Genomic DNA, 26,829 nt, shown 5'->3' with positions numbered 1-26,829 from the left:
ACACTCATGGACTCACAAATGCAGCCTCCCTCTCTGTCCTCTGGCCGCGGTGTCTCTGTGTTGTTTCTCATTATCCTCTGTCGAGTCTGATCACCGCTGAGTGATTTCATTCTCTCTGTTTTATAACCATTTCATTCATCCACGCTCTCTTATATTATCTTTCCATAATTGTGCCTCTGCAGCATTAGTGAGAGCACAAAACCAGCGTTACAACAATTTAGGCAGCCAAACAAAGGTGTTTGCGCTAGTGATGGCGGTGGGGTGGGGTTGGGTTTGGCAACAATGGGTGCCAAAATCCACAGTGTGGTTTTCGCGCTGAGTTTTGTCCGAGGTTTTGTGGATCGTTTCAAACATGCACTTATGAGTGGCTGCGTTTCTTCATAGAGTGCAGTCAGAGGTTTTTATCAGCACTAATGTTGAGGAGATTTTGTGAATGCAGGCTTACATGAAGCACTTTTACTTGAAGTAGTAAACTGTATTTAATTTTAACATGAAAGGCCCCACACACTCAGGTTGGTGTTTTTAATTGTGGCTGATTGGACCTCTGCTGCAGGTTGAAGGTGAGCAGCGCACTGCTGGAAATTGCATGAGCTCACCAGACCGCTTGGCTGTGCCTGAAATGACTCCCTTGTTCGCCCATTCACTATTCCTCATATCGTAGACACTCAGTGTTTTCTCTGGTGTGAGTAGTAAGCTGAGATTTCAGACTCTTAAGCATCTCTGTCTTTGTGGGATTGTGTCTAAATACTGTACATGGCTGAGGCACCGTTTTGTTCAGTGTGGAAATGTTTGAGGGGGCGATGTGTGTAACATATAAGTTAAGCACATAAATTACATGTTGGATATTAAATATAGTGTGCAGTGATTTTCATATAGATTAATTAGCCAGTTATTTACTCCATAAAAAAAGCATAAAAAGCTACTTAGAATTTCAAATTTTGCTTGTGTTTTTCAATCCCAACTCCTTAACCTAAATATGTCTAATCCACTCCAGTATTCATATAGTCACAAAAAAGCAGTGATTACTTACCATTGAAAAGAAGATTAACTAACTGACAACCAGCTAATCATCTGCAGCTCCCTATATATTAATCAGGGATTTTTAATTATTTTTTGCTAAGCTGGTGTATTTAGGATGCGGAAACATGTGCACAGTAAGCGAAACATAGAGAAGAAAACAGGATCCTATATGAAGTGAGAAGAGCTGTGACAGACGTAACGAGAGTGTGGCACGGATATGTTGGGACTTGAAACATGACCGAAGTGGGGTGTTTAAGCCTGACAAGTATTTTTCTGTTCTCTTTTCAGGGATGTAAAAATAAGCAAGTGCACATTAGGAATTGGCCTCGCTTTTCATATACTGGGCTATGCAAAAGTTCTGTTACACTCGGTTTCATGATCTTTAGAGAAGTTTATATGTCGGAGTGAAAAATTCCATTAAACAAACTGAAAGTTCTGCCTTATAGGCAGGTGTCATTAATACAAATTTGTTGGCCGGTGAAGTTGTATCAAGATGGAAGTCAAAAGAGTTGAAATATCTGCTCTCCTTCGTGCTGGCCACAACAAGTCTGACATAGCCAAACAGCTGAACATCAGCCGGATGACCGTCCACAGAGTCGCGGAGAGGCTCAAGAATGGTGAAGACCTGAAAGATCGACCAGGCAGACCTCGAGTTGTCAAGCATTCGGTGGTGAGAAAGGCCTTTCAAAGTAATCCGATGCTCAAAATGACTGAGTTTGCAAAGAAAAAGAAGATCTCGGTGGCTACAGTGTCCAGGGCTGTCAAGGAGGAAGATGGCAAGAGCTTAAGGCGTGTACCAAGGCCTCTGCTAACTGCCAAGGTTGTGCAAGAGTGGTTAGGGTCCAACTTGAGTTTCTGCCTGAAGGACATGAGGCCGCCGCAGTCACCTGACCTCAGCCCCCTCGACTACAGCGTGTGGATGCACATTGAGGGTAAAGCCTGCAAGGTCGAGCACAGTGGTGTCGAGGAGCTCAATACTTCCGTCAACCGTGTGTGGGCAGAAATGAAGGACTATGTCCGCAAGGTGTGCACAGCCTTCAGGTCTCGTCTGGAGCGTGTGATTGCAGCCGAGGGTGGCCACATTTCTGATTAATATTATAAAAATCTTATTGCACTAAAAAAATCTTTGTGTTCATTTTCGTGAATGTCTCAACAAGTGTAACAGAACTTTTGCAAAGCCCGGTACAAAAGCAGAGCCTGTCATGATCCTCTGATGGACACCCACTGTTTTTGTTATATATGATATGATATGATTTAATGTTTCTGTTCCTCCCTGTATGATTCTTAAAGTGCTTACCACACTATTTGCTCATCCTGCAGTTTGCTCGTAAAACAGTGATATTGTTTTACCATGACGTTCCTGTCTCTACATCCCTCCTGAGCAGATTACAGTAAGTGAGGCGCTGCTGGGAAATTTAACATGACTAATGGCAGACAGCTGCAGTGCATGTCAGAGTGGGAGTGTGAGAGACAGTGTTGTTTTGCCTCGTCAGGCTTTGGCATATGACTGTTATATATGAGGCTGTCTCGGTTTCCTTCAGCTGAGAATCCAGCTGCAGCAAGAAGAGAATGTGCTTTCTTTGCTAATCACTAAAGTCTCCATGCTTAATCACTACATCAGTGTTGACCCTGAAGAGTTTTGAGATATAATAAGCCTCCAGTTCACTGGAACCTTGATGCATCTATAATGCATTCTGCATTCAAAAATGTTAAAATGAGGGGCAAATATAGCTGGAATGTGTGTTTACGGTGATGTGCATGGATGCATTTGTTGCTCCAAATTATTATTTCTTTTTGTCTTAGTATCAGTGTTGAACTATAGTAATACAAGAAAATACATTATCTGTTGCAGGTTTAAAAAGTAATTATTACTGGAATAACAAGCTGCCACCAGTGCAATCGGACACATGAAAAAGTCTTATCTTAAAAGCTTTTCTATTGTTATTAGTATTTTGCCAGCTTCAGTTAAAGAATGGCAAAATGGCAAACTAAACTTTGTTGTCTTCCACAAAAAAAACAGTGTCAAAACATTGTGCGGTGCCCCTGATGTCATTAGTTACCGTTCAATCACAAAACAATAACTTTATGGGGAATTTGCACATCTTTTGTAACCTTTCACATAATTAAAGCTTCACCAAAATGAGGACTTAGCTTTTGGACAGAACAAAGCGTCACTGTGTAGATGAATGTCAGAGGTGCAGGACAAAAAAATCATTTCATTATCCAAGCACGAGCCCAGAATGTTTGCTCACAACAAAAGATAAAAGCATTATGCAGTGCCCTTGATGTCACTAGCTATTTAATCAGAATATGGGATTTGTTCATTTATTGTAACCTTTAACATAATTAATAGTTACACAGGCATTTTGCTTTTGGACATGACAAAGTTTCAACCAAAGTCACAGAATAGCAGAATGTCAGAGAGGCAGACAGAAAAAGTCATTCAGTCCTCTAAGTATGTGCTCCAGATGTTGTTGACTTGTTTCATTAAAGCATTGATTTGTGTTTTTTTTTTTTTTTTTTTGTCCTTTCAGACGGTGCGCCATGGGTTCCCTTACCAGCCCACTGCTTTGGCCTTCGACCCTGTGCAGAAGATCCTGGCCATCGGCTCGAGATCAGGCGGCGTACGAATGTATCCTTTCCTATAATGTTCACGTCCTTCCTTCCTCTGTACTGGAGACACAGTAGAAAATATATGTTCATCAGTATTTCTGAGCGTATTTTATTTACAAAGAATTCACCACCATTTATTATTATACAAAACAATAAAACATGATCAAGGAAAAGTAGTGCTTACATTGTCTTTCACAAATTTTAATTAAGAAATTGATCTTTCAAAATAAAACACATGGAAGTCATTTTATTATATGACACTTTTCTACATATGTAAGAATACATTTGAAACATGTCTGTTTAAGGGCAGAGTTCGAAACGTAGATAAACACGTGCAGTAGATGACAATAGTATTAAGCTATACTGTATCTCCAGGTAAGGGTCTCCCCCTCTCTCCCCCTTGAATTCTCCTCCCTCCTTCAGCCCTGTCATTTTGTGTTGCTCGGTTGTCATGTCGCAGGCTCAGAACTGTCCATCCAGCAGCCCGTCCCCCGGGTCATTTGGTCCAAGGGGTGGGAGAAGGACTTGTGAGTGCAACCCAGGTAGGAGATTACACCCTCATAAATACCCAAAGTTTTCCAGCATCCCTTCAGGGAAGCCTGCAACAGAGGAGGCAAACAATTATTGATGCTGCAGCAGCCGCGCAGCTGGTCCTGCTGTGGTGAGACATGGACAGACTGAGTGATTTCTGCGCTGAAAGACAGACATGTGACATTGCTTGAATATTTGAAAAGGAGGGTGGCACACTGAGAATAGGAGGACGAGTGTGGAGGAGAGAGGTGAAGGTGCACAGCGGTGTTGGATGACACAGGGAATAGCTGATGAAAGGAGACAAAAACGTGACTGGATTGCACGATAAGCTCAGCTAAATGGAGATATCACTACCGTTCCCTTTGTCTTAATCCAGCTTTTCTCCCTTTCCTATACCTGACTGTAAAGCAAAGCTGAGATTTCAGCTGGATGGAAGCCCTTGAATGACTTAGCATTTGTATTGACATGCTGCACACACCTCCCTCTGCTCCCATGTGGCCTGTCACCGACTCTCTGTCTCCCTCTTTCTCTTTCTCTCAATTGCATGGTCCTCACATACACCCACCTCTCTATTTTACTGTTTCTCATTCTGCCTCGCCCTCTATCGCCTTCTGTCTCGAGGACCTTTCTTCCTCCTTATTTCTACTTTTATTTATTCAATTCACCCTTCCTCTGTCCTTCACAGCTTGTCTGAATCTTCTTCCTTTTCCTCCCAGGGCTTTCAGTGCCCACCTGTCATCTTCTGTAATGGTCTCTCTCTTTGTTTTTTTCCACTATTGCTTTTCTAATGCATTTCTCCTCCCTGTGTTCCTTCATTTGTTGCCGTATTAGCATTGTAGTGGTTGCCTCGCAGGAATCTCTCATGTTATGCGATACAATAGCTAGTCCTGCCTTTTGCTTTTATTCTGCATCAACGACAAGTTTATTTCACCCGATTTTCATTTTCCTCACCCAGTCTCTAAAGGGTGGAGCAGCGTGTGAAAGCGAGCGACTTGAAGCTCGCACCTTGTCTCTTTCTGTTTGATTCGTCTGCTGTCACTGACCCGATACTTTAGCTGTTCCTTCTGCTATAGCAACACATCATTGTCTGGCAGAAATATATATTTTGTTGCCGTGCGAAAAGAAATCCGTCTCTCCGGATTCGATGTTTAACATCGATCGACTGTGGTGGACTGCGGTTATGTGGGCTCTTTGTGGGAGGTAGCTTTTTCCACTGTGCAGTGTGTAGACACGTCTCCCTGGCTGCCTGTATGTATAGTATGTACGTCTGTGCTCCTCGGTATAGTCAGAAGAGGGATCAATATATCTGAGTTTCCATGGAATCTGTTGCTTTCTACCCCTCTGCAAATATACTTAACAGAAAAGTCCCATTTTCTTAGATTTCAATGGGTTATCCTTTGTTTTGGAATAGTTAAACAGAAAATAAACACATCCTGGTGCATTGATTTGTCCAGAGACGTGAGGTATATTCAAGAGCTCTGATATATAAAGTGTGCAGTATCTGAACTATCTCTCTTTTTTTCTTTTGGATGCATCTTTGTCTCTTTTCTTTCAGGAGTGTTAATCTAAGGCCTCAAAAGTGAGAGAACATTGAGTTAATGTTTTGTGGGAAGTAAGTGTTTATAGTTCTCAAAGCACAATACAAGACAGAAACTGATTGTGATCACAAACCTAAGAAAGAGTAATGTTTTAAATAATCTAGCTTTCAATTTATCCAGTACACTATGTAAATCTGCAAAAACAGATGTGCTTAATACACTGGTTCATCTGAGAATAGAGCTGGCAAGTCGGGTGCAAGCGATGCTGAGAATTCAGCAGATTGAGGAGTTGCGAAAAATCGTTGCCGATGTGCTGATGTGGCAGAAAAAAAAGAGCAGAAAACAGAGGTGGGGGGGAGATGATGCAGGTAAAGTAACAAATAGAGTCAGAGAGAGAGAGAAAGGTAGCATTAAACTTTGAGATGAAGAAAGGCAACAGGGTTTTATTGTTGAGGTATAGTGGGGGTGATGTGATAAAAAGACAAAGCAAAAAGTAGCTGAGGTACCGTTGTGGGCAGAAAGGCATCTGCTGGATAACAACAACATGAATATTTTATCCTTAAATTATGTGAAAACTGAAAAACTTTACACCTACAAACTGGAATGCACAAACATTGTGCAGAATGTCCACTAGTGGTATATCGTTGAACTCATTTGTATATTTAATATTTTCAATTATTTGTACTAAAACAGATTGTCTCTGAGTAACTAGCACCCTGGTTGTCATGTCTAATGCTGCTGTGAACTGTTTTCCAAGAACACAGGAAGTGACTTACAAAAAAGCTGCATCACAGGCTATTCGCATCAAGTTGTAAACTACTTACTTACGACTTACTCAATCAGGATGTTGTGGTTAGAAAAACATACAGGTGGCATTAGGTTTTAGGATTCATCACTTAATGTAATCTGTGACACAACAGTGACGTCACCCGGGCAGAATTTTTTTCACCGGTATGATCATCGCCTTCTCTCTTCCCCTGTAGTCTTGACCTCCTACAGATGCTTTCCTGCTACAAATGAGCAAACAGCAGGGTTCTATGTAGACGATTATCCACCTGCTGCTACTGTGCAATTTGCATTTCCTGACTGACAACCTTAAACCACCCATTCGTGACCATCTATACATACAGCAGCCTGTTGCCACTGTCTGCTGTTCTCTGCTTTGTTTTGGAGGGTATTGTGCTGCGTCTTGATGTCACTTAGAGTCGGTCTGGTCCTGCTCTGGTGAATAGTGCATAGCAACGATGTCATCAGGGCTGGCGCAGTGGGTTGGCAACAAGGCTCTCTGCAGTGGGCTCCTAGGACACTCCTCCCTCTGCCTGGGGCGAGACGACCAACATATGCTGAGATTTGGTTTATTGAGATGTAATATAATAGAGGACGAGCTTGACAAGTGTGTGTGTGTGTGTGTGTGTGTTTGTGCTTTCATGTGTTTCTTCTTCTGTTTCCATACCCAAACCTGCGTATCTGCCTCCTGACCGTGCTTTCACGTGCTGCCTACCTGTGTCAATGTCGTCTGACTGCGAACACACACACACACACACACACACACACACACACACACACACACACACACACGTACACACATGAGTTTGTTATCGGTGTTGGTTTGTGCGTCGGTGCTGTGAAAGTGGATGTACTTTCAATAAAGGGTTGGCGTAATAGAATTGCCCAGAGTCTGATAGACAGTCACTTCTCATAACAGTCAATCAGATCAGAGAACAGGAAAACAAAAATGAGGTGAGATACGGAGATTGAAATGGAAAAGATTGGTGGGAGGGAGAGAGAGAGGACAGAAAGAGGGTTCCTATTGATATCAAAAGGGTGTTTATAACACATGGGAGAATTAACATTGATCCATGTGTCACTTTTATACCAATACTGTAAATCACTGCCAGATTCCTTTTTGAGGTTTCACTCGAGCTGGATTACAACTCAATACTGCTGTAAATCAACATGCAGTGGGATTGTATTGCGGTCATATGATCATGACTCACATATTTAGTGATTTAGGTTATTGCTCTCATATTAAGAAATATGGTTGATGCACGATGTAACAGTCGACTATGTTTCGGTTAAATTATTCTCACACAGTGATAAACTGTAATGAATATCATCAATACAAGCTGTGTGATAATAATGTTGATCTGCATTTGCAGTGTCTCTGGATGTGAAATCAACACTGAGTAAATCAATTGACTTGACAAATGCTGATATTGCATGTCCTCCTCTATCAACCCAAGAAACTGCCAAGACTTGTGCCCTGCCAGAAATGTGTTGACACTGCTGAGTAATGAAGACAAGTTAGCCAGCTCTGACAACAATCCTCTGCTTTATGCCGCCTAGAAAGGCAGCTGCAGCTCCACGTTTGGGGACGAATCCTGTCATCAGCAGCCACATGTTGTTCAATGACCAGCAGCAAGCAATTAGCAAACCTAATTTAGCCAACGGAGCATGAGCAGGGGATGGGAGGAGGTCACTTTGTGTAAACACACAGCTACTGTTACAGTCCATCATTAATCACACCATCTTACAGTGTGTGTGTGTGAGACAGGAGTGCTCTGCAGAGCCAGTTCGACAAACAATACCATCAGATAATCATCAATTAAGCATTCATCGTTGTCACACTGTGTCATTGGCTTTGCTGACTGGGCGAGAAGGAGACAGTTTTGCTTCTATAGCTCCACTACTGCAGAAGGTGGATGGTGCCACGGTCAGATGCTACCAATATCAGGGGTGGATTTGCACACACAATGCTCCATTTACATATTTTCCATCTCTGATGCTATCTCCAAGTCTGTTTCCAAACTTGAGATCATTGTCAATACATCTGTTGCCATGGATATGGACTCACGTAATCACGGCGGGACATGTGCAGACCTGCCTAGTGTCTCACTTGGACTTGAGTGAATTACATGTAATAGGATTTGCGGCCCTCTATTTGTAAACTAGAGTAATGGCAGTTTTTACTGACGCCGAAGGTGAGCAAGCAAAAGTGCTGCTCTGGTAGTGGGGCAGAAAAGGGATGAGGCAGCAGTATTTAGCTATTCATAACCACACACTGCACTCTATCCTTACTTTAACCTTGTAGGGTGTACAGTAATAAAATTAATGCCTCTGGCCTGCAGTTTACTCCTGGATTAAGTGAAAAGTAATACAAGTAAGGCATTTTATGAAGTGCAACAAAGTAGTATTTTCCTTTAAATATTTATCGATATGTTATGAAAGGAATTAAGTCAGCAAGTAAGGATTACTGTCACTGGTTAATTACTATGTGACTTTTTCATTAATTGACTGATTATTTTACTAATATTGTCATGACAAATCTGCACTTTAGGGAAGTATGAACACACATTTCCTACTTGTTAAATGAGCAGCATAGTTACACTTACACGGTGGACTTGTACTCATGTAAATTAGGGAGCACCATCCTGATCTTTTCCTGGCAAAAAAGCATTTCAAATTAAATATTCATGAAATTTATGAAATGAAATTTATCATATTGATCAGTCTTATAATCAGAAGCAGCAAATTCTGATTCCAATACCCTTTGGGCCCAAATCAAGAAATTCAGAGCAGTACCAGTGATAATCAAACCCAAAACATAGATAAACTTCTGCTATTTAACAACAAAGGGCTACCTGCACACACAATGACAATATGGGACTAAACACACTCTGGACTAAAGTTTTACTGTGTTTTCTGGTGATCACATTTTGTCTTTTTGTCTTTTTTAATTAGTTGTCATCCTTCTGCAAGGTTCTACTAACCTCAACTTTGTCCACTCTGATAGGGAATGCCAAGTGAAAGGTCAGCTACCTGGTGATAGCAGCTCTGACAAGGCTCTAGGATTTTCCACCGGTATCTATGGATTCGTAGTTCAGCTACTGCTAAATGATGCACAGCAAAACGTAGATAAGATGACATGAGAATATTTCAGTTCTACCAGAAAGCCAGCCATCTGTAACGTCACAGGTTTCTGTTTAGTCCCTGAAAACCAATGGGCTTTTTAGACATCTGTGGATATCATGCTGTACTAATACATAAAACATAACAGAAAAGCAAGACAATTAGAAAGGCTTTTAGTGCTTTACAGAATTTACAAGGAGAACATATGGCCAGAACAACTGTAATGCTGCATGCAGATCTAGCTTTAAACCTGACTACTACTAGCCATTCTCATCAGTCTCTATTTACTCTGTCTCCAGCAGCACTTTAAACAGGTTTATGGGGATATAGTTTTAGGCACTAAAAGCAGAGTGAGGACCCTTTCAAAGATAATGCAGTGCTACTCGTGGCATTTTTTTTTCATTTATCAATTACCGCTGTTAAAAGTGCAGCAAATGGAAGAAGAGAGAGAGAAAAGAACTAAATCAAATCAATATTTGGTGTGACCATACCTTGCTTTTGAAACAGCATCAATTCTCCTCGGTGAGCTGCTGCACAGCGGTGAAGACACATGGCAGGTAGATTGTTACAAGCATCTTGGAGAGCTTCCCACAGTTCCACTGTGGGTTTCAGCTGTCTCAGTTGCTCCTATCCCTTAATGTAATCTCAGATTCCATGATGTTGAGATCAGAGCTCTGTGGGAGCTGGATCATCCATGGCAGGACTGTTTGGTTTTCATATCACTAAAGATTTTTTTCTAGTCTCTGGCTGTATGTTTGTGGCTATTGTCTCGTGCTGCAGAATAGGCCTTGGCAGCCATCTGTATTTTCATATCATCCTATTGTGAAGTGCGTGTGCTAATTACACACATGAAAAGATAGCTGGTTCTGTTATATATGTGTAAAGACAGAATCTGTGGCAAATGAAATGCATAACTGAGCAATAATTGTTGGCCAGCTGTCAATAATTACAGGCATTTTACAGTCACAAGTGATTGTCAGGCTTTGGCCAGAGAAATGAGCCAGCAGTTCAAAATGTGGTCCGTGAAGATAACAGAGCAGAGAAAAGAGCCAGGGTCACGTGTGATTTCATAAACCTGGCGGACACACACACAAACACACACAACCACACACACACACACACACACACACACACACACACACACACATTATGGCTAGAATCAAGCAGCCGCCGCAGGCATATTGAGAATGGTGATACCAGGTTTGGTAAGATTGCACAGCACACTTGTCAGGGTTGGCAGATGGAAAAGGGAGCACAAACAGGTTATTTTGAATAAAATAGCAGAGTGACTTGTTATGGTGATTGCCAATTGGAGAGGAAAAAAAGGCTTTTGTGACTCCAATCATCAGTATTTGATGTAATCGGCAATCGGCACAACCCCACTGCAGACAGAATTTGGGGGCCAATCAGATATCTTAAGTGGCTCAAACTTGCACAAACAAGGGACTAAAAGCTGGAAGGATAAACCAAACAGACAAATAAAAGTTGCATTTTTCTCAAAAGGTGAAAAAGGATAATTTTTCCAAGAATAGTGTAAAGCAGGTAGGCTGAACTTTACCTTTATGTGATGCTTAAGATTGCTTTTGAACCTTTACCGCAAAAAGGTCACAGAAATCTTCTGCGATAACTACACTGTCATTAGACATAGTAACTGTCTCTTTGTTCAAACACCGACCAGTCGTGCATTTTAGCCAAACCCACCACTACCTGACTTTTACACCCGTTCCACTTACAAAGCATAGCATGAGCAGCAGAACTGCAGCAGCTTCAGTGCTCTGTGTGTGTGTCTACACATTATGCATATTGAGTAAAATCTTTGTGCCATGCTCATGTGCTTGCAATTGAAGTAAAACGTGAGCTGCTGCATGTCCTGTGTGGATGGCTGGAATGATTAAAATGGAAGTGCATCTGCTCCGTTACACGCCTAGATGGCTACAAAATACGGCTTAAATGCCTCCTGTAGAAAAACATGCTGTTAGCTGCCTGCTCACATTACTCGTTTCTCAAAATATGGCCATTTTGAAAGACACTGACAAGCAGTTTGCTTTGACATTTAGGTATGGATACCGAGAGGTGTAAATAAAATAGTATTCCTTTTCCGAGTAAAGTAACAGTGTGGCTGAGAAGTGTTACTCATCGGCCCTGCGGCTCATGAAGCTGTGTACACACTCACATGTAGCCAAACACAAACAACCAAACAGAGGGTGAAAGTCTACCGATGTGTTCGAGAGAAATATCACACTAGGGTCTCCAGTATCATCCTCTTAACTGTACTGTACTCTCCTGAGAGGAGCTGGAAATGGAAGCAAAAGGAAAATGTTCATAGAGGATTGCATGTGTCTGTGCTGCCGTGTGCATATGTTTGAGCCTTCAATATCTGACCATAAGAGGCTGGATGCCTTAAGGGGTCAGAAAGTGCAAGTTGCGCACACACACATACACACACATGCACAGAAAGAGAGGTAGCAAAGGAGCTGAAAGTTGAAGAATTATGATTCCATTTTTGTGAAGGCACACAGCGCAAGGTGCAACACAAAGCCCAGTTCTGCGTTGGCAATTCGGCATTTTCACAGTTACCATGCTGTATGGAAGCTTTTAGTGGCAGGTCTGCGGTCCACCATCCGTCTCTTGTTGGCATGAGACATATTGTCAAGCTGCAGTCATGCAGGTCAGAACCACTTGCTAATTTCGTTCAACCAGCAGAAAGCAGCTACAAGAAGACCACCCATACATGTCTTGTTGTCCATATTATATAGCCTCTTGTGTCAAATTCTCTTTGCTCTAATAGCCTTTCATAAAACTTTCCTTCCTCACTCATCTTCTCCTGGTGTTTTCATCCAAAAACAAGTAATTACTGAAGAAAATCTCATTTAAAGAAGGTGAAAGTGTCAAGAATTAATGCCAAAGTTGTCACTGCTGGTATAAACCCCTGCTTATAATGATTGGTCATATCTAAGGTACAGGTTTAGCTCAAAAATAGCTAATTTGATTGTGTGCTAACCCAAAAAAGGTTGGAAAGTCATTAAAATTGAGTTAATGGACACATATCTAAGCTAACTATCTTGGAGGGGAGTCATAGGGTTGCAGTTGTTTGTACAAAAGTGCCACCAAATGTTCAAACTTTGATCATGCAATCGAATTGTAAAAGAAAAAAACAGTCATGGAGACCTGACAAGCAATTGATTTAAAACATACTTGATCCTTGCACCTCCTCCAATGCATTGGTTTACAAAAATGGAAGTAGACAACGAATGTTATCAGATTTCTCCCTGGTCTACTGATGCTTCTGTTCTTTGAGCCCCTCTTTAAAGTATTTTTAATTACAAGTAACCTTAAGGAGGCTCATTTTTCAGTTGCTTTAGTTTCAATTACACAGTGAAGACTATCTTCAGTGTGGACTGGATTCATATCCTGGTATTTAGCCACTCTGCTTTCTAATCATCTTCATTAATATAAATTTGTATTTCAAATCCAGGCGGTTTGATTTTTCTCCCCATCTCTGTCGCACTATCACAGTTGAGCACATTTATTTTTGGGAATTATGCAAAATGAGCCAGGGTTGGTTGAATGGAGGTTATGCTGTTATCATCACAAACTGTGAAGGAATGCTGCAAATGCAATTAGCTGTGCTGCCAATGCAATGGTACATGTAATCTTTAAGTCTTTAATTAGATCAGATTGCATGTCCCTTTGAAGGATATGATTTGACATGTTGGGACTTGTTTACTCCACGTGATGGTGGAGGTGTGGGTATGTATGCATACCAAGCCTGGTTTTGACACTGTGCTGCCAAGTGTAAACACATTACATAATGCAGTGCTCACATCATCAGAGGCAGGGAAGGCATAAGGAGTGAATGACTGAAAAAAAAAATGGAAGGCTGTTGTGTTTCAGAGGCTATGTGACAGATAATACACAAAGAGCTGCTCTGCATCCTTATCTCAGCTCCCAGTGATGTCACGTGGAAAAGCGTGTGCACTGCAGCACAGCTCAAGATAGGACTGTTAGATCCATGTCTGTATTGCATTACAATGAAAGGGAAAGATCAAGAAGTAATAAGAACAATAACAAGAGATAGCTCTTTGATCGTTCTTATTCCTTTTAAACCGGAGATTGCAATGTCATTCACCTTAGTGAGTCAAATGGAAACATCAGAAACATCAGTCTCAACACGCATGTTTATACAACATGTATAATTTAGACAGTTCCAGGTTAAGCTGAACCATTCAGATTGAACAGATTATGTTTTCTCTCATTTTTGTGATTAAGAATTCTTCAGGACTCACAATTCTTAGATCTGACATTTTATTTTTCTTCACAGCAGGAGGTTAGTCTCATGCAATTTGCATAAATTCACCCTTAAGTTTATGCCAAATTATTTAGTTTTAATTGCTCTGGGTAATTACTTTTAAAGGTAGGGTTATTTATTATTGCTATATAGAGTTTGAATAAGTTTTGATTGAAATTAGTGCCTAAACAACAAAATATTGCCCATTATAACAGCAGAAATTAAAATGTATGTTGTGTTTTTAGTGTGAGAGGAGTATCTGATTTCACATGTTCCGATACTTTTTAGAGTGTTACCACCTCGCAGGTGCATAGCATTTTTTTTTCTTGAATAGTAAAACCAATCAACTAAAGATTAGTGTCTGAATGGACAAATAAAATATACAAAGAAACATAAAATTCTGCAATCTTTTCTAAAATACCGTAATTTTGAGGGCTGTAGTAATGCCATCGTAATAAGTACTATTCTTTGGATAATATCCCATTTTGCCTAGAAGACAGTGTGCCTGCTTAAATTGTTTTTAAATTTCTAGTGACTTTGAGATACAGTATTCTTTTTTTTCCCCAGATCAATTTCATTTTTACTAATGTCACAGAGTCTGCTGATATCTCTCTCTGCATGGCTGCCTTTGTGCTCATGCTGGAGCACAGGGCCAGTATCGAGACCTAATCGAGAACTGGAGCCATAAATCTTGTCACTCAGTTGTACACATGAAGGGTGAAACAGGAGTAAGCTATGGGGGTATTACTGTAGCAAAACTATTTGTCAATGCGAATCGAGAGTTGTCTGTCTGTATTTCAATCCATGCGCTCAAAGACTCTGAGGCATAGCGCCGCCTGATGCCTTGCAGGACGGCGAGAACTGCCGAGGTACAGGGCAGCAGAGCGGAATGCAACCAACATGGACGAGCCTGTGAGCCTGAGGTCAGGGAGCTAAAACCCAGACGTTTTTCAGATACGAATCTCACTCTCGGCAGAAGTGTAGCAAAAGTCACGTGAAAATAAAACAGCCAATTGTGAAACCGAACGACTCGTAAATGGTGATTTGTCTGTATTTTCTGCTGATGTGTAGTGGGATATGTAAATTTTTCAACTACGAATGTCTTTGTACGGATTGACAATTCCTTTTACGCATGGACAACTCTTTGTGCGCATGGACAAATCTTATTACATGTACAAATTTTAATACAGATTGGCAGATTTTTTTTACACATTTGAAAACCTATTTACAGACGGACAAATTTTCAGACGACTTTTGAAGACTCTGGTCTGCATTATAAATCTCAGTTCACATGGACAAATTCTTTTACACATTGACAAATCTCACTTCGGACACATGGATTGAAATACAGACGACTCTCGATTCGCATTGACAAATAGTTTTGCTACAATAATACCCCCATATAAACGCTATTAGACACTATACTCTGTTGTACATGGTGACTGCTCCCATGATAGTGGCACACATACACAGACATAGTGCAATGATGACAACATACAAGCACATATAGAACCACACACTCACACAACACACTACTCTTTCCATGGCAGTTTGGAAGGACACTATGGCAAAGAAAGAGCCTGTAACCACTTTGTTAAATATAAATCATGTAGCAAATGTGAAGACTGATGGAAATTTGTTGACCAAAGATTCTGCCATGAAGTTAGTAAGGGCCTGTTCCTGTATTGTATTTGGTTATAAGGGTCATTTGCACACATTGCTGCAAAAATAGTAAGCATGTTTTCTTGAACATATTTTTAGTAAATGACATTCCTATTTGCTATTTATTTTTTCCTATTTTCCTGCAAATGTTAATGCACTATGAATTCATGACCCATAGCAGACACAAAAGGAAACTTCAGTTGCAGTGAATGTTTTTAATCCATCGACTTGGTCAGTCTGGTGACCGTCTTGTGTTCTTCATCCATTTTACAAACCATAACTTCAAGTACCAAAAGAGAAGCAGGTGAGGGCAGCTTCTTCATGAAGAAGACATGTTGAGTGTTGTGTGAGAAGGTGGTAGGGCTTTAAGTAGTATCCAAGAGGAGAACTGAGTCTGGCTTTGATGTTACCATGGACACATCAACACAACTGTCTCATGTGGACAGCCCAGATGTACTTGACCATCTGTCTCATTTATCAGATGAAAGGAAACTCGAGAAATCATATGCAGAAGTCATTTGTTTAATGTTGCAGCTAAATTCTACAAACCCTAACTGCTGAGCTACAGTACCTTCCCAAATAACTGGTTTTAGAGCATCACATCCTGTGCATCCAGCGGTGATGTACATCCCTATGACAACAGTCTCAGAGAAAGTGACATGTATCCCAAACATATAGCACTGTTGCCTGTCAAAGCTGTAATGAATATAATACAAAAGATGAATCCTTTGTCAACACAGAAAAGGCGCTGTGACCGTCATCAGTGTCACAAGGTGAGACAGTGCAGCGTAGGACGTTATATCTCATTAATCCATTCCGTCTATCACCAAAACAACGGACCTTAGCCAAAGGGCCTTACTGATGCCAGCTGCTTCCCTTGTTAATTTGATTCCTCACCTCATTGCCTGGGCCTGAAGCGGTTGGCCACTGAGCTGTCCGGGCGCTTTGTCTAGACATCTGCTTGTGAAGACAAAAGGACTGTTGTTGCTGTTTTTCTAGTTGCCCTTCTCCATCACATGTCTGTGTTTGTATGTGGGATCTGGACAAATTGAGTACAGGGGGTAGAGGAGGACACAGTTCTGTCTGAATGCTGCTTACTTTGACACAGACCTTGGTGTGTGTGTGTGTGTGTGTGTGTGTGTGTGTGTGTGTGTGTGTGTGTGTGTGTGTGTGTGTGTGTGTGTGTGTGTGTGTGTGTGTGTGTGTGTGTGTGTGTGTGTGTGTGTGTGTGTGTGTGTGTGTGGGCAGAGGTTTAAGGGTGAGGTTTCTCATAATAAATGAAAGAGAGTGTAAGTAAGGTGTGGGTGTAAGTAGTGAGAGCAGCGATGTACATTGTTGTAGGAGGTGGCTAACGTGTAAAATTTTGCTATTACAAAAATAAATTGATACATATGAACATGATAGAGCATGTTGAGGACATTTATCTGTTTTTCTAAAGGTTTAAGTCATTGTAGGTTGCACACAAAACTGGCTATTAAAATGTTCTACAACTACTCAGACATTGAAGGTTCTTCACATTCAGAACCTCTGGATGCGAGTAGAGCCCCAGTATCTCAGAATGCTGCAGACATCGGTCACATCTCCAACCTCCTTTATATTTCATTTACTACCAGAAAGGTTGCATGCACAAAAGCCAACAACCAAATCATGACCACTGGCCAGTGCTAGTTTCGTAAATTACATTAATTGGCCATAGCAAGTTTTTGTCAGCTTTATTAACGTAATTTTCATTCAACTCTTTCTCTCTCTCTTGCATTGCTCATGTCTGTTTTATTTCATGTGCACCTGTTTGAGTCTGTTGTTTCCACACATGGTTGGACCGACTGGTGGATGACTGGCTCAATGCACTGAACAAAACTCTTTCTTTTCCTTTTCCAGTGTGGCGTGGATGGTCTTAATGAGGGGAGGATAAACTGCTTCAAAAGGAGGGACTAAGATGCAAAATTACAGCACGCACATGAGTGAGTGTGGTTCCATTCCCTGCTAGGGACACCATTACCTCACTATGTCTTTACACAGTAGAGAGCTTTTTGTTGTTATATTATAGTTATGCTCAAACTATGGCATATTGCGCCTTTAACCAGACTGAAATGAAAAATGATACTACAGTTGGAGTATCATTTTGTTATTAAGTTCCTCAGGGGATTTAAGCTCTGAAAGTGGCTGAATCTTGATGAGTTTGGGTCCTCTGGAAAACCACAGTGATTTGAAGCGGAATACCTCCCACTACAGAGTCGTACCGGACTGCTGGCCTTCACCCACATGTCCTCACCTGCGTTGTTGCATCAGTAGGCGGAGGATGTGGGAGAAATGAATAAATTATACCACACTCTTTTGGAAATGTAAACAAAGTTTTTGCCAGATGACATCCAAACAAACAACTCCAACTCATGGTGATAATGCTCGGCTAGTTAGTAGCTACTGTGCTACACGCAACCAAAGAAAGTCAAGTGTGGCTTTGCATGATAAAGGGGTTAGCTGGCTACTCCAAATTACGCTTTCATTGCTTAAATCTATTCACATCCTTCCAAATGATACCTTTGGAGTTGCCTAAATCTTGTATATTACAACTACAACACTGATTGGTTGATTTATAGCAACCTACTTTTTTTTGTCTGTCATTAAAAGTGACCTTGTATAAAGAAATAATCTCTGGCCACTTTTGCTAAGATGTGGGGTTGTAATGCAAAATGCAAAACGCAAGTGGCACTGACACACAATTTAGCTCTTCTTTGCTTATCACAGACTATACATTGTTGATACTACAATAAATCAGCTTTGGATAAAGCATGCATGTGTGTGTTGCCTTTTGAAGGTGAGATCTGTGCCTTTATAGTAGAACCCGTTTCTTGCCAGTCATATCTCAGAGGAGAATGTAAATAGGCAATTGCTTGTATTTCCCCTGGGTACCTCATCTCATGCTGAAGCCGATAGGTGGCTCTTTTATCTGCTCTTCTGGCCCCTGAAAGATGAAGAGGAATGATAAAAAGGGCAGATCAGGGAGAAACAAATTCCCCGAGACAGATAAGAGGATACTGCAGGGTCAGGCTGTGAGAAGAGGAGATGGAGAAATGCAAGCTAACAGAGGAGGATATAAAGAGACGCAAGAGAGCGAAACAGAGGTGTGGTTGATGCAGGCAGAGTGGAAGTGAAGCCGAGGCACGCAGGAAGTGTGTTCTGAGTGAGTGAATCACTCTATCACTCAATGCATTGTGGACTGCTGTGTTGTTGACTGATTAGATTGAAGGTGATAACTGTGTGCGCCCATTCCAGAGGAGTGCAGCTAGCACGCACATGCAAAATATTGCTCCACTTGAGGAGAGAAAAACTTGACCTTGTTTTCTTCAAAATCCAAAATGAAGTAAATGAATTTTCCATTTGTTAATTAGTAATCTGGTTCATTCTGGTTGTAAAACGGGAGCAAGAAGAAAAACAAGTCAAATTGCTTTCAGAAAGTGAAACTGGAACTTATCTTAAAGAAAGCATGAAATCTGAACAGGATGCTAAATGCCTCCAACACGTATATGAGGCACTGTTTCTTATTAGATGTTTGCTTTGGGGAATTTTAATGAATTCTGTAATGTCAGCAGAACAGATCAGTTTGGACCTTTTTTTTTTTTTAGCTTTTACCAGTTTTTGTTTTGTCGACTGACAAACTGCTGCAGGAAAGGTCAGACTCGATTGACTGTGGGTATCCTGAGTCTAAGCAGCATGTCATTTGTGAGGGAGAAGAACCAATGTCATGTGCAATGTCAAATCAGCAGGGCCATCTGAATTATAATGAGCTATTAGAGCTACACTCACTCTCATTAACATCCTGCCTGATATTCATTACAGTAACTTTCCAAGATGTTTTCATCATCTCCACCATCATATTGTGACACATGGCCTCTGTTTTACTGATTTTTGTATTCAGTCCAATGTTCCGTCCTTCTGTTCCCTTCTATTTAATGGGATATTTGGTCTCCGGTTGCTCGAAACATTTAGGGTGAATGAGTCATGCCTCACTACAACAGCACTCTAATCTCTTCTGTAATACCGCCTGCAGCTTTAAAGAGACTGTAACATGCAGACGGTGTTATGAAGCCAGCGCTACATGCGTGTTTATGTGCAGTCGTGCAAACGTTCCAAGCATGTGTGGTGCGTACACTTCGGTGCCGTGTGCGAGCGAGAGGAGAAAGAGAGGTTGGAAGAGATGTTGTAGGCTCTTTAGAAAAGGATGCTCGCCTCCGAGCGTAAAGCAGGCGATTGGTGTAGGTGTACATGTGTGAACACAAGGGTGAACGCAAAGACGCCTGCAAGGAGAGGAGGAGAGAAAGAGAGGTTGGAAAAGAGATAGGTTCTTGGCAGCATTGCAGAGTCGGGCTGATTTATCTTCCCACATTGTGACTCACCATTTGTCAACCACACAGTTTACATTTCAAAGCAGTTACCAAAAGGAACAGAGAAAGCAATGGAGAGAAAGGGGTAAAAAAATAGAAAAAGAGAAAGAGGGAAGAGAGAGGGAGAGAAAAGCAGAAAAAGAAGAATTTCAGAGGAGAATTTAAAAAGTAGGGCATCAACTTTTGTTGTGCTGTACCTTGCAAAAAACAAAGCAAACAACTACAAAGTATCATGCACTCTATATTATTTCAATAAAAATGATAACTTAGGATTTTTAGTTGCAGGGAATACAGGTAGTTAATAATGGTCATGTATCTGATGCAGAGTGTGTTCCGTCTTTGGATCCCATTTAGCAGAATGTACTGTAGAGTGGCTTAAAGACTGGTTGACTACATCCTGATCTGTCTAGATCCATTATGTGATGATGAGCAAAACCCATTAAAATAAAATCTTTCCAAATAAAACCTTATCAGGATCTGCAAGCTCCTCGTCGGCTGTCGGTGTCACATGGCACTGGTTTTAATGAGACTGGAAGAAAAACTGCAACCTCCATATGAGACTATAGATCCAAGAGCAGAGTGTAAGGACTGTTCACATAGCATAATATAACCTTGTTACACATGGTTGTTTGAAGATGTGTGCATGTGGGAGGAGCGCAGTGCTTGGGCGACTGCCTTAAGCAATCACCATTGTATGAGCCAAGTAATAATGTGCCACTATTAAAAATGTGTACAGTAAATATACCTGGCAACGATTGCACTTGTGTTTCAGTCTGGTCTGCAAACTTTTACGCATGTAAGACAAGCAAATGCACGTTGGAAACATGTCCTCTATGTTTCTAGATGATTATCTGTGCTTTCTCTTTCTCTTTTTACTCGTTTGGCTTTTCATGACTTTGAAGATTAAGACTATGTTTTCCTGTGATCATCAATAATTCATTCGTGTGTCAGTCATGCATGTTTACATCATAATTATACACTTGCGTTCACATACGTCTGATGACTTTTCCACTTAGTGTCTCACATGTGACTCCTAAAGCACTTGATAGGCTCTGTAGAACACTTAATGATACCAAACAGACACGCATTATGGAGCACTTTTTTAAATGACAGGTCAATGATTGCAGCCCTGGGGTGTTTTATTTAAACCCCCACCCTCGCTTCCACTACATGATTGCCTTTGACAGCCGATCTATTTTCTTCTCAGTGACAAGGTTGTGTAGCTCTTTTAAGTGTGTGATGTGAATTCGGGCATGAGGGCCTCACAAAGGGAGCAGTTTGGTGGCAAAACTCAGAACAGGTAAGAGGTGTTGTGACATAAAATCAGATAAAGACCCTTTAATCACTTATGTTTATTAATGCAAGTCAGGTCAAATCAGTTGTATTTTTATATCACAGATAACTAACCATCTTGAGACCCTTAATTTGGGTGAGACCCTTATGCATGGCAGATTTACAGCATGGAAAAATGATTGAAAGACATGGAAGAAACTTCCAGATTCAAACAAAAAGCCACGTGACCTTTTCACCACACATTAGAGGTAAAACTCAAGCACACCACTCACATGACTAATTAACAATTCTTCTTGTGCATAAACCGAAGAGTGACTCCTAAATACCCCAATATACAGTCACTGATTTTCTAACACAGGAAAAACAGCAGTGACTAGATTAAATGCTGATGTTGTGCTAAGCCATTGCTAATTGTAGGACTAAATTGTCCACAATCAACACAAGATATGTTTGCATACGATTAAGGCAAACAGAGACAGCTTCATTATCAGCCAGCATCCAAGATTCAGCAATAAACAGCAAGATGAATATGATTTATATATGTAACTGCATACATAAAAACAACACCTGAGAGGACAAACTCAGTCAGCGGCTGGTGACGCGTGTTACTAACAGCATGAGTGAGCTCCACAGACAGCTTCCACACTGCTGATGGCCCCGAAGCTGCACCACAGAAAGCAGCTCTGACAAGTGTAAAAACGCTGCAGGTTTTGGCCAGTACTCAGCGCTGAAGCAAGACAGGTGTTTTGACACCTAAAGCGATTGTCAATAGGCACCGACATAAACTTGGCTCATCAGAGAACCAATCAGCAGAAAATTCCATCTCAGAAATAACAGGCCATTTGGATGAAATGGAGGGATATGTTTGTGTACTCAGAGGAAAAGATGCTTATGAAAATGTTCATATTGTCACTCTAGATTGAAAAAGGTGTTTTTCTTCTTCTTCTTCTTTTTGATTCTTACTTTGAACAACTGAGTTAGGAAATTCTCTGTGGGTGGAAAATACATCAATAAACCTTCTGAAATATTTTCAGTAAAAATGACATTGAAATGTTTCAGAACAAAATCTTTTTTAGTCTTTTGAAAAGTTTTGGAGCACACTTTTATTTGGAGTATCTCAGTATGAGTTATATCTGTTATTACATTGTAATGTCCACCAAAATAAATGCATTTGTTGAACTGGACTACAGTCATTCATGTTCAGCAAAGGATGAATTTTAATTCAGTAATAATATGATATGCAGAGTATAAAGCCTCTGAAGGAAAATCTGTAAAATAGTTGTAAATAAAACTGATTTGATTTGAATTATAAGGAATTTTATTGCACTATTAAAAATAATTGTAGCTCTATAAGAAGATGGTTAGATATGCAAATTACTGCATGGCCTCAATGGTTGACATGTTTCTGATCAGGCTTTTTGTACTTTATCCTGAAAGCGAGTGGTAACATTGTTTATACACTGTAAAAAAGAAAAAGTCCTCTTTTCAAATTTTACTTTCTTCTTTTATGATTTTTTTAATAAACCTGAAATATAAGATGATATCAACATAGTTCAAAGACATACATAGTAAAATTGCATGTCTATTGTAAAATAATATATAAAACCTGTAACTCTAAATGATGATACAATTATAATTTTTAACGAAAGTTAACTTTTCTTTGTTTTCCTTTGTTTTGCAAATCAATTACAATTGCAAAAAAACTTTCCATCAAAACTGTAAATGTACACTACCAGTCAAAAGTCTGGACACATCTTCTTATTTATTGCTTTTTTTTCTTTATTTTCATAACTATTTCCATTGTAGATTCTCACTGAAGGAATCATAATTATGAATGAACTCATATGAAATTATGTAGTAAACAAAAAAGTGTGACATAAGTCAAAACATGTTTTATACTTTACATTCGTCAAAATAGCCACCCTTTGCTTTGATTACTGATTTGCACACTCTTGGCATTCTCTCCATGAGCTTCATGAGGTAGTCACCTGAAATGGTTTACCAAAAGTCTTAAAGGAGTTCCCAGAGATGCTGAGCCCTTGTTGGCTCTTTTTCCTTCACTCTGTGGTCCATCTCATCTGGATTGCGTTTAGGTCAGGTATCTGTGGAGACCAGGTCATTTTTTTTACACATGTAACTTCATTACAGTCAAACATACAATCTCATGGGAAATCTTAGTAAATTAAGTGTATTTTTTAATTAATGATAGAAAATTACTGCATTTTTTATTAGACGGCTATTATCTGTAGTGTTTTTGGCATCACACCAAGCACTGGCAGAATGTTCCTGTGTTTTTACAGTTGTTTATTTTGTTTTTTTGCTTGTTGTTTTGTTCATTTGTGTGTTTCAGCTTTAGTCGCACAATGCCAGTTAGCAGATAAACATGCCTTCATGCTAAAAATGGTGACTAACTTGGTGACCTTTGTAAACTTCAAGCGGTACATGTCATTGTGAGTGTGTTTCCATGCTGATTTCGCCATTTAACTCAAAACACCGCTGTGCCTAAGTGCAGCTTTACATAGCCATTAGCATGACGGCAAACTCATTATGTTATTTTCAAGCACATATGCTCCAAACATTTAACATACTGCCTCTCAGCACTGTGACGGATACGGCACAAAACACTTAACCATATATAGCCCTTCTAAGTGTTCTTGTTGAAAACGGACAAAGGTAATGTTCACATTCATGCATCAAATAGGGTTATTGTGAGCTCAATTCAATACATATGAGTCGACATCCTGTTTATATAGTACCTTTGTGAGCCGCACAGTCAGGGATCCTCAATAGTTCCAAGCGCAAGGCAACAATCACTGCAACATAAAAAGCTTCTTTCGCTTGGTATTTGTTTGGCTACCTGTTTCCTACCTTTTTCTCTGTGAGAGTTGTTTACTGCTCAGCCTCTCAGCAGCCTTTGAACATCTGGCAGAGTTCCTATTGAGTGATGAAAAAACTGTGTGTACAAAATTGTGGGTGGATCTCACACACACGGATTAAACCTCACAGTAGCCTTGAGCACTTACATATTAGAAGTCACATTATTTAAAATTGCCTTCTTGGTAAGCTGTTTTCTGCAAGGGGAGGAGTTTACTTCCTGATAACGACTAATTATTATTGACTGCATGTTATGTGACATTCTGGAGGGTGTTACAGTGAGCAAGTGTGTACACAGAATCAGTTTATTGGTCAAACAAGTGATAATAAATGCTGTGATGAGCTGTCATCATAAAATGACATATATGAAGCAAATATCAATAGGACAACAAAAAGATAAGCTTTGTACAAGTAAAATAGATATTTTTCCTTTTCAAAAGATAGTCCGTTCATTTGCAATTTAGAGCAGTGGAACAACAATTGAAGACTGGATCATAACTGCTTTTTTTTAAAGATAAGCTGATTTGACTGACTGACTGACATCAACAAATTTAGTCGGTAACATTCTGATTAAACAGGCATTCATGACAAGCATATGTGCATTTAAACAATACAATCACGGACAAACAACATATGGAATACAAGGCAAATCTTATGCTGACATGTGTCGCTCCTCTGCACGTTTGCATGCATTCAACACTTAATGTTAGCACTCATGCATCGAGGATTTTCTATCTGTATTTACAACGAGACGCCCCTAAGCTGTATTTTGAAAGGTATTAAAGACATGTTTTAATTCTTTTTCACACTGAGGCAGAAAAGCGATGCTGGATATGTTGCTCAACATTAGGTCTTTAAACCTTGCCTAAGCTATCGGTAATACCTCAGCACATCACAAAAGCCTTTGCAAATTTCTGGAAGCTTTTGCAAATACAAGCACTATTAAGCTGCACATTCGGTGTTGTTTATTGTTTTTGCTCCGTGCAGCATCCCTCTATTTTCTCCCTCACCCTTTTTTATTATTTTGCATGTAGACAGACGATAATGGTCCGTTTTTGCACAATTCAGCTTTCTTTTTGTCTTCACCCTCCCCTGTATCTCTTCTAATATTATCTCTCTTTTTGTCGTTACCCTCCATTTTATCGCTGGCCACAGCCTCTACCGTTATTCTCTCCTCCTCAATCTCCTCCATCCCCTCATGTGTTTCTTCACATTCCCCTTCATTTAACCGTGTTTACGGTGGCCATCATTATCTTCCCCTCTCGTGCTGTAACTGTCACCCCGGTTTCTATGTTTTCACCCGGTGTCTCTGCTTGATAGGGAGGCAGTGAGGCAGGCAGAGAGGCAGGCTGGGCTGGGCTACGGGTCATAATGATGGTGCTGGATTCTATAAAAAGCCTGCAGGCAGCTGAATCGATAGCTCCTGTTGTCAAATTGCACCTTACCCGGAGAGAGCGACAAAGGATCTTGAGTTTCCACTGGCTGCTGCACTGTCTGCACTCTGCATGTGTGTGTATGTTTCTCCAAGCCAGTGTGACTGTGCTTCTCAAGTGGAAGTGCGTGTAGCCTGGTAAGCTCGGCCACAGCAGGGCCCTGTATTAGGTGCACTTTATTCTTTAGAGCAGAAAATCTTTCCGGGCTTGTCATTGTGGTACTTGACAAACAGCTCACCCCAGCTTTTCACAGGTCTGGAACATACACTCACATGTGGCACGTGAAAGTAATGAGCTTTTTTCTCCAGCCATTCACTGTTTTTAGAATGTTTAATGAGAATATGTCGCGCGTAAATGGGCATGCTTAGGTGTGGTTGTGCTCACAGTGTGATTTAGGGCCTCATATTGTCATTGTTGTGATGTGCGGTCCTGATATGAAAGGCAAATCATTTTTTCCCCTTGGTCAGCTTTGTCACAAGTCATGGTTTGAAGAGAGTTCACAGCAAGGGCAGGAAGCCTTGTTTAATCTCCTGTGGCTGACACTAGAGCTGCATTTTTGACAAAGTCTGTGGTGTTTTATTATAGAATGATGAATTCTGAGATTGATTTGAGAGGCCCAAATCGAGGCAAGCGCTTTGGTGTTGTTTATAAGTTAAAGGCCACTTCTTGGCTCTATTTATTATTCAAGCATTTATCACAGCTGAATGTAGTAGACTACATATGCTGTATGTGCATGTATGTCTCTCTGCAACCACTACAAGTAAGTGTATGTTGGACATATCCAGCTTGATGACCTTAGTCTGACATAAAATGTACAGGATAGTTCAAATGTATTTATTTTTTTGGCCATCCTGATATCAGGTTGTGACTAGTTTGGGAATTATTAAATTGAAAATTGAGTCGGGAGTTGATTTAAAGTTAATTTTAAGGAAGTGAGTTTAATTTAGGATAAAGATTGGTTTTATACATGCAGCACAGTGTTGTGAAGCCATAATGTACAATGTAGCGTGTGCGTCAGATACATTATTCATCTACGCAGCAATTCTGTTGGCTGATTTTCTGCTTGGCTGCGATTGATGTGGACAGACATGTATCAAACTGTGCTGACACAGTACATTTGTCAGAAGACTTTCCATTTTATTACCTCTTATTTGAGCTGCTCAGCAGGTGTAGACATCTGAATCTGATAATTAATTTTACATTAGCACGTTGAATCCTCATTGGGTGTTCTGCTCTTGACAGCTCATCTTCACTGTTTTCTAAATTTTCAGCTAATTAGAAGAATG

The 26,829-nt window shown here is 40.4% G+C and overlaps 1 protein-coding gene across 22 annotated transcripts in view; it reads left to right on the top strand.

The window, feature by feature from the left end:
- stxbp5l (syntaxin binding protein 5L) overlaps positions 1-26,829 on the top strand; it is a 156,696-nt gene that overhangs the window by 28,200 nt on the left and 101,667 nt on the right. For all 22 annotated transcript variants that reach the window (XM_051959330.1, XM_051959326.1, XM_051959328.1 and 19 more), the window contains exon 2: positions 3,555-3,652. In XM_051959330.1, the coding sequence (XP_051815290.1) occupies positions 3,555-3,652 (98 nt within the window). The remainder of the gene's footprint in view (positions 1-3,554; positions 3,653-26,829) is intronic.

The sequence above is a fragment of the Acanthochromis polyacanthus genome, chromosome 14 (assembly GCF_021347895.1).
Source record: "Acanthochromis polyacanthus isolate Apoly-LR-REF ecotype Palm Island chromosome 14, KAUST_Apoly_ChrSc, whole genome shotgun sequence".
NCBI classification, from domain to species: Eukaryota; Metazoa; Chordata; class Actinopteri; family Pomacentridae; genus Acanthochromis; species Acanthochromis polyacanthus.
This window is presented reverse-complemented; position numbering and strand designations above follow the sequence as displayed.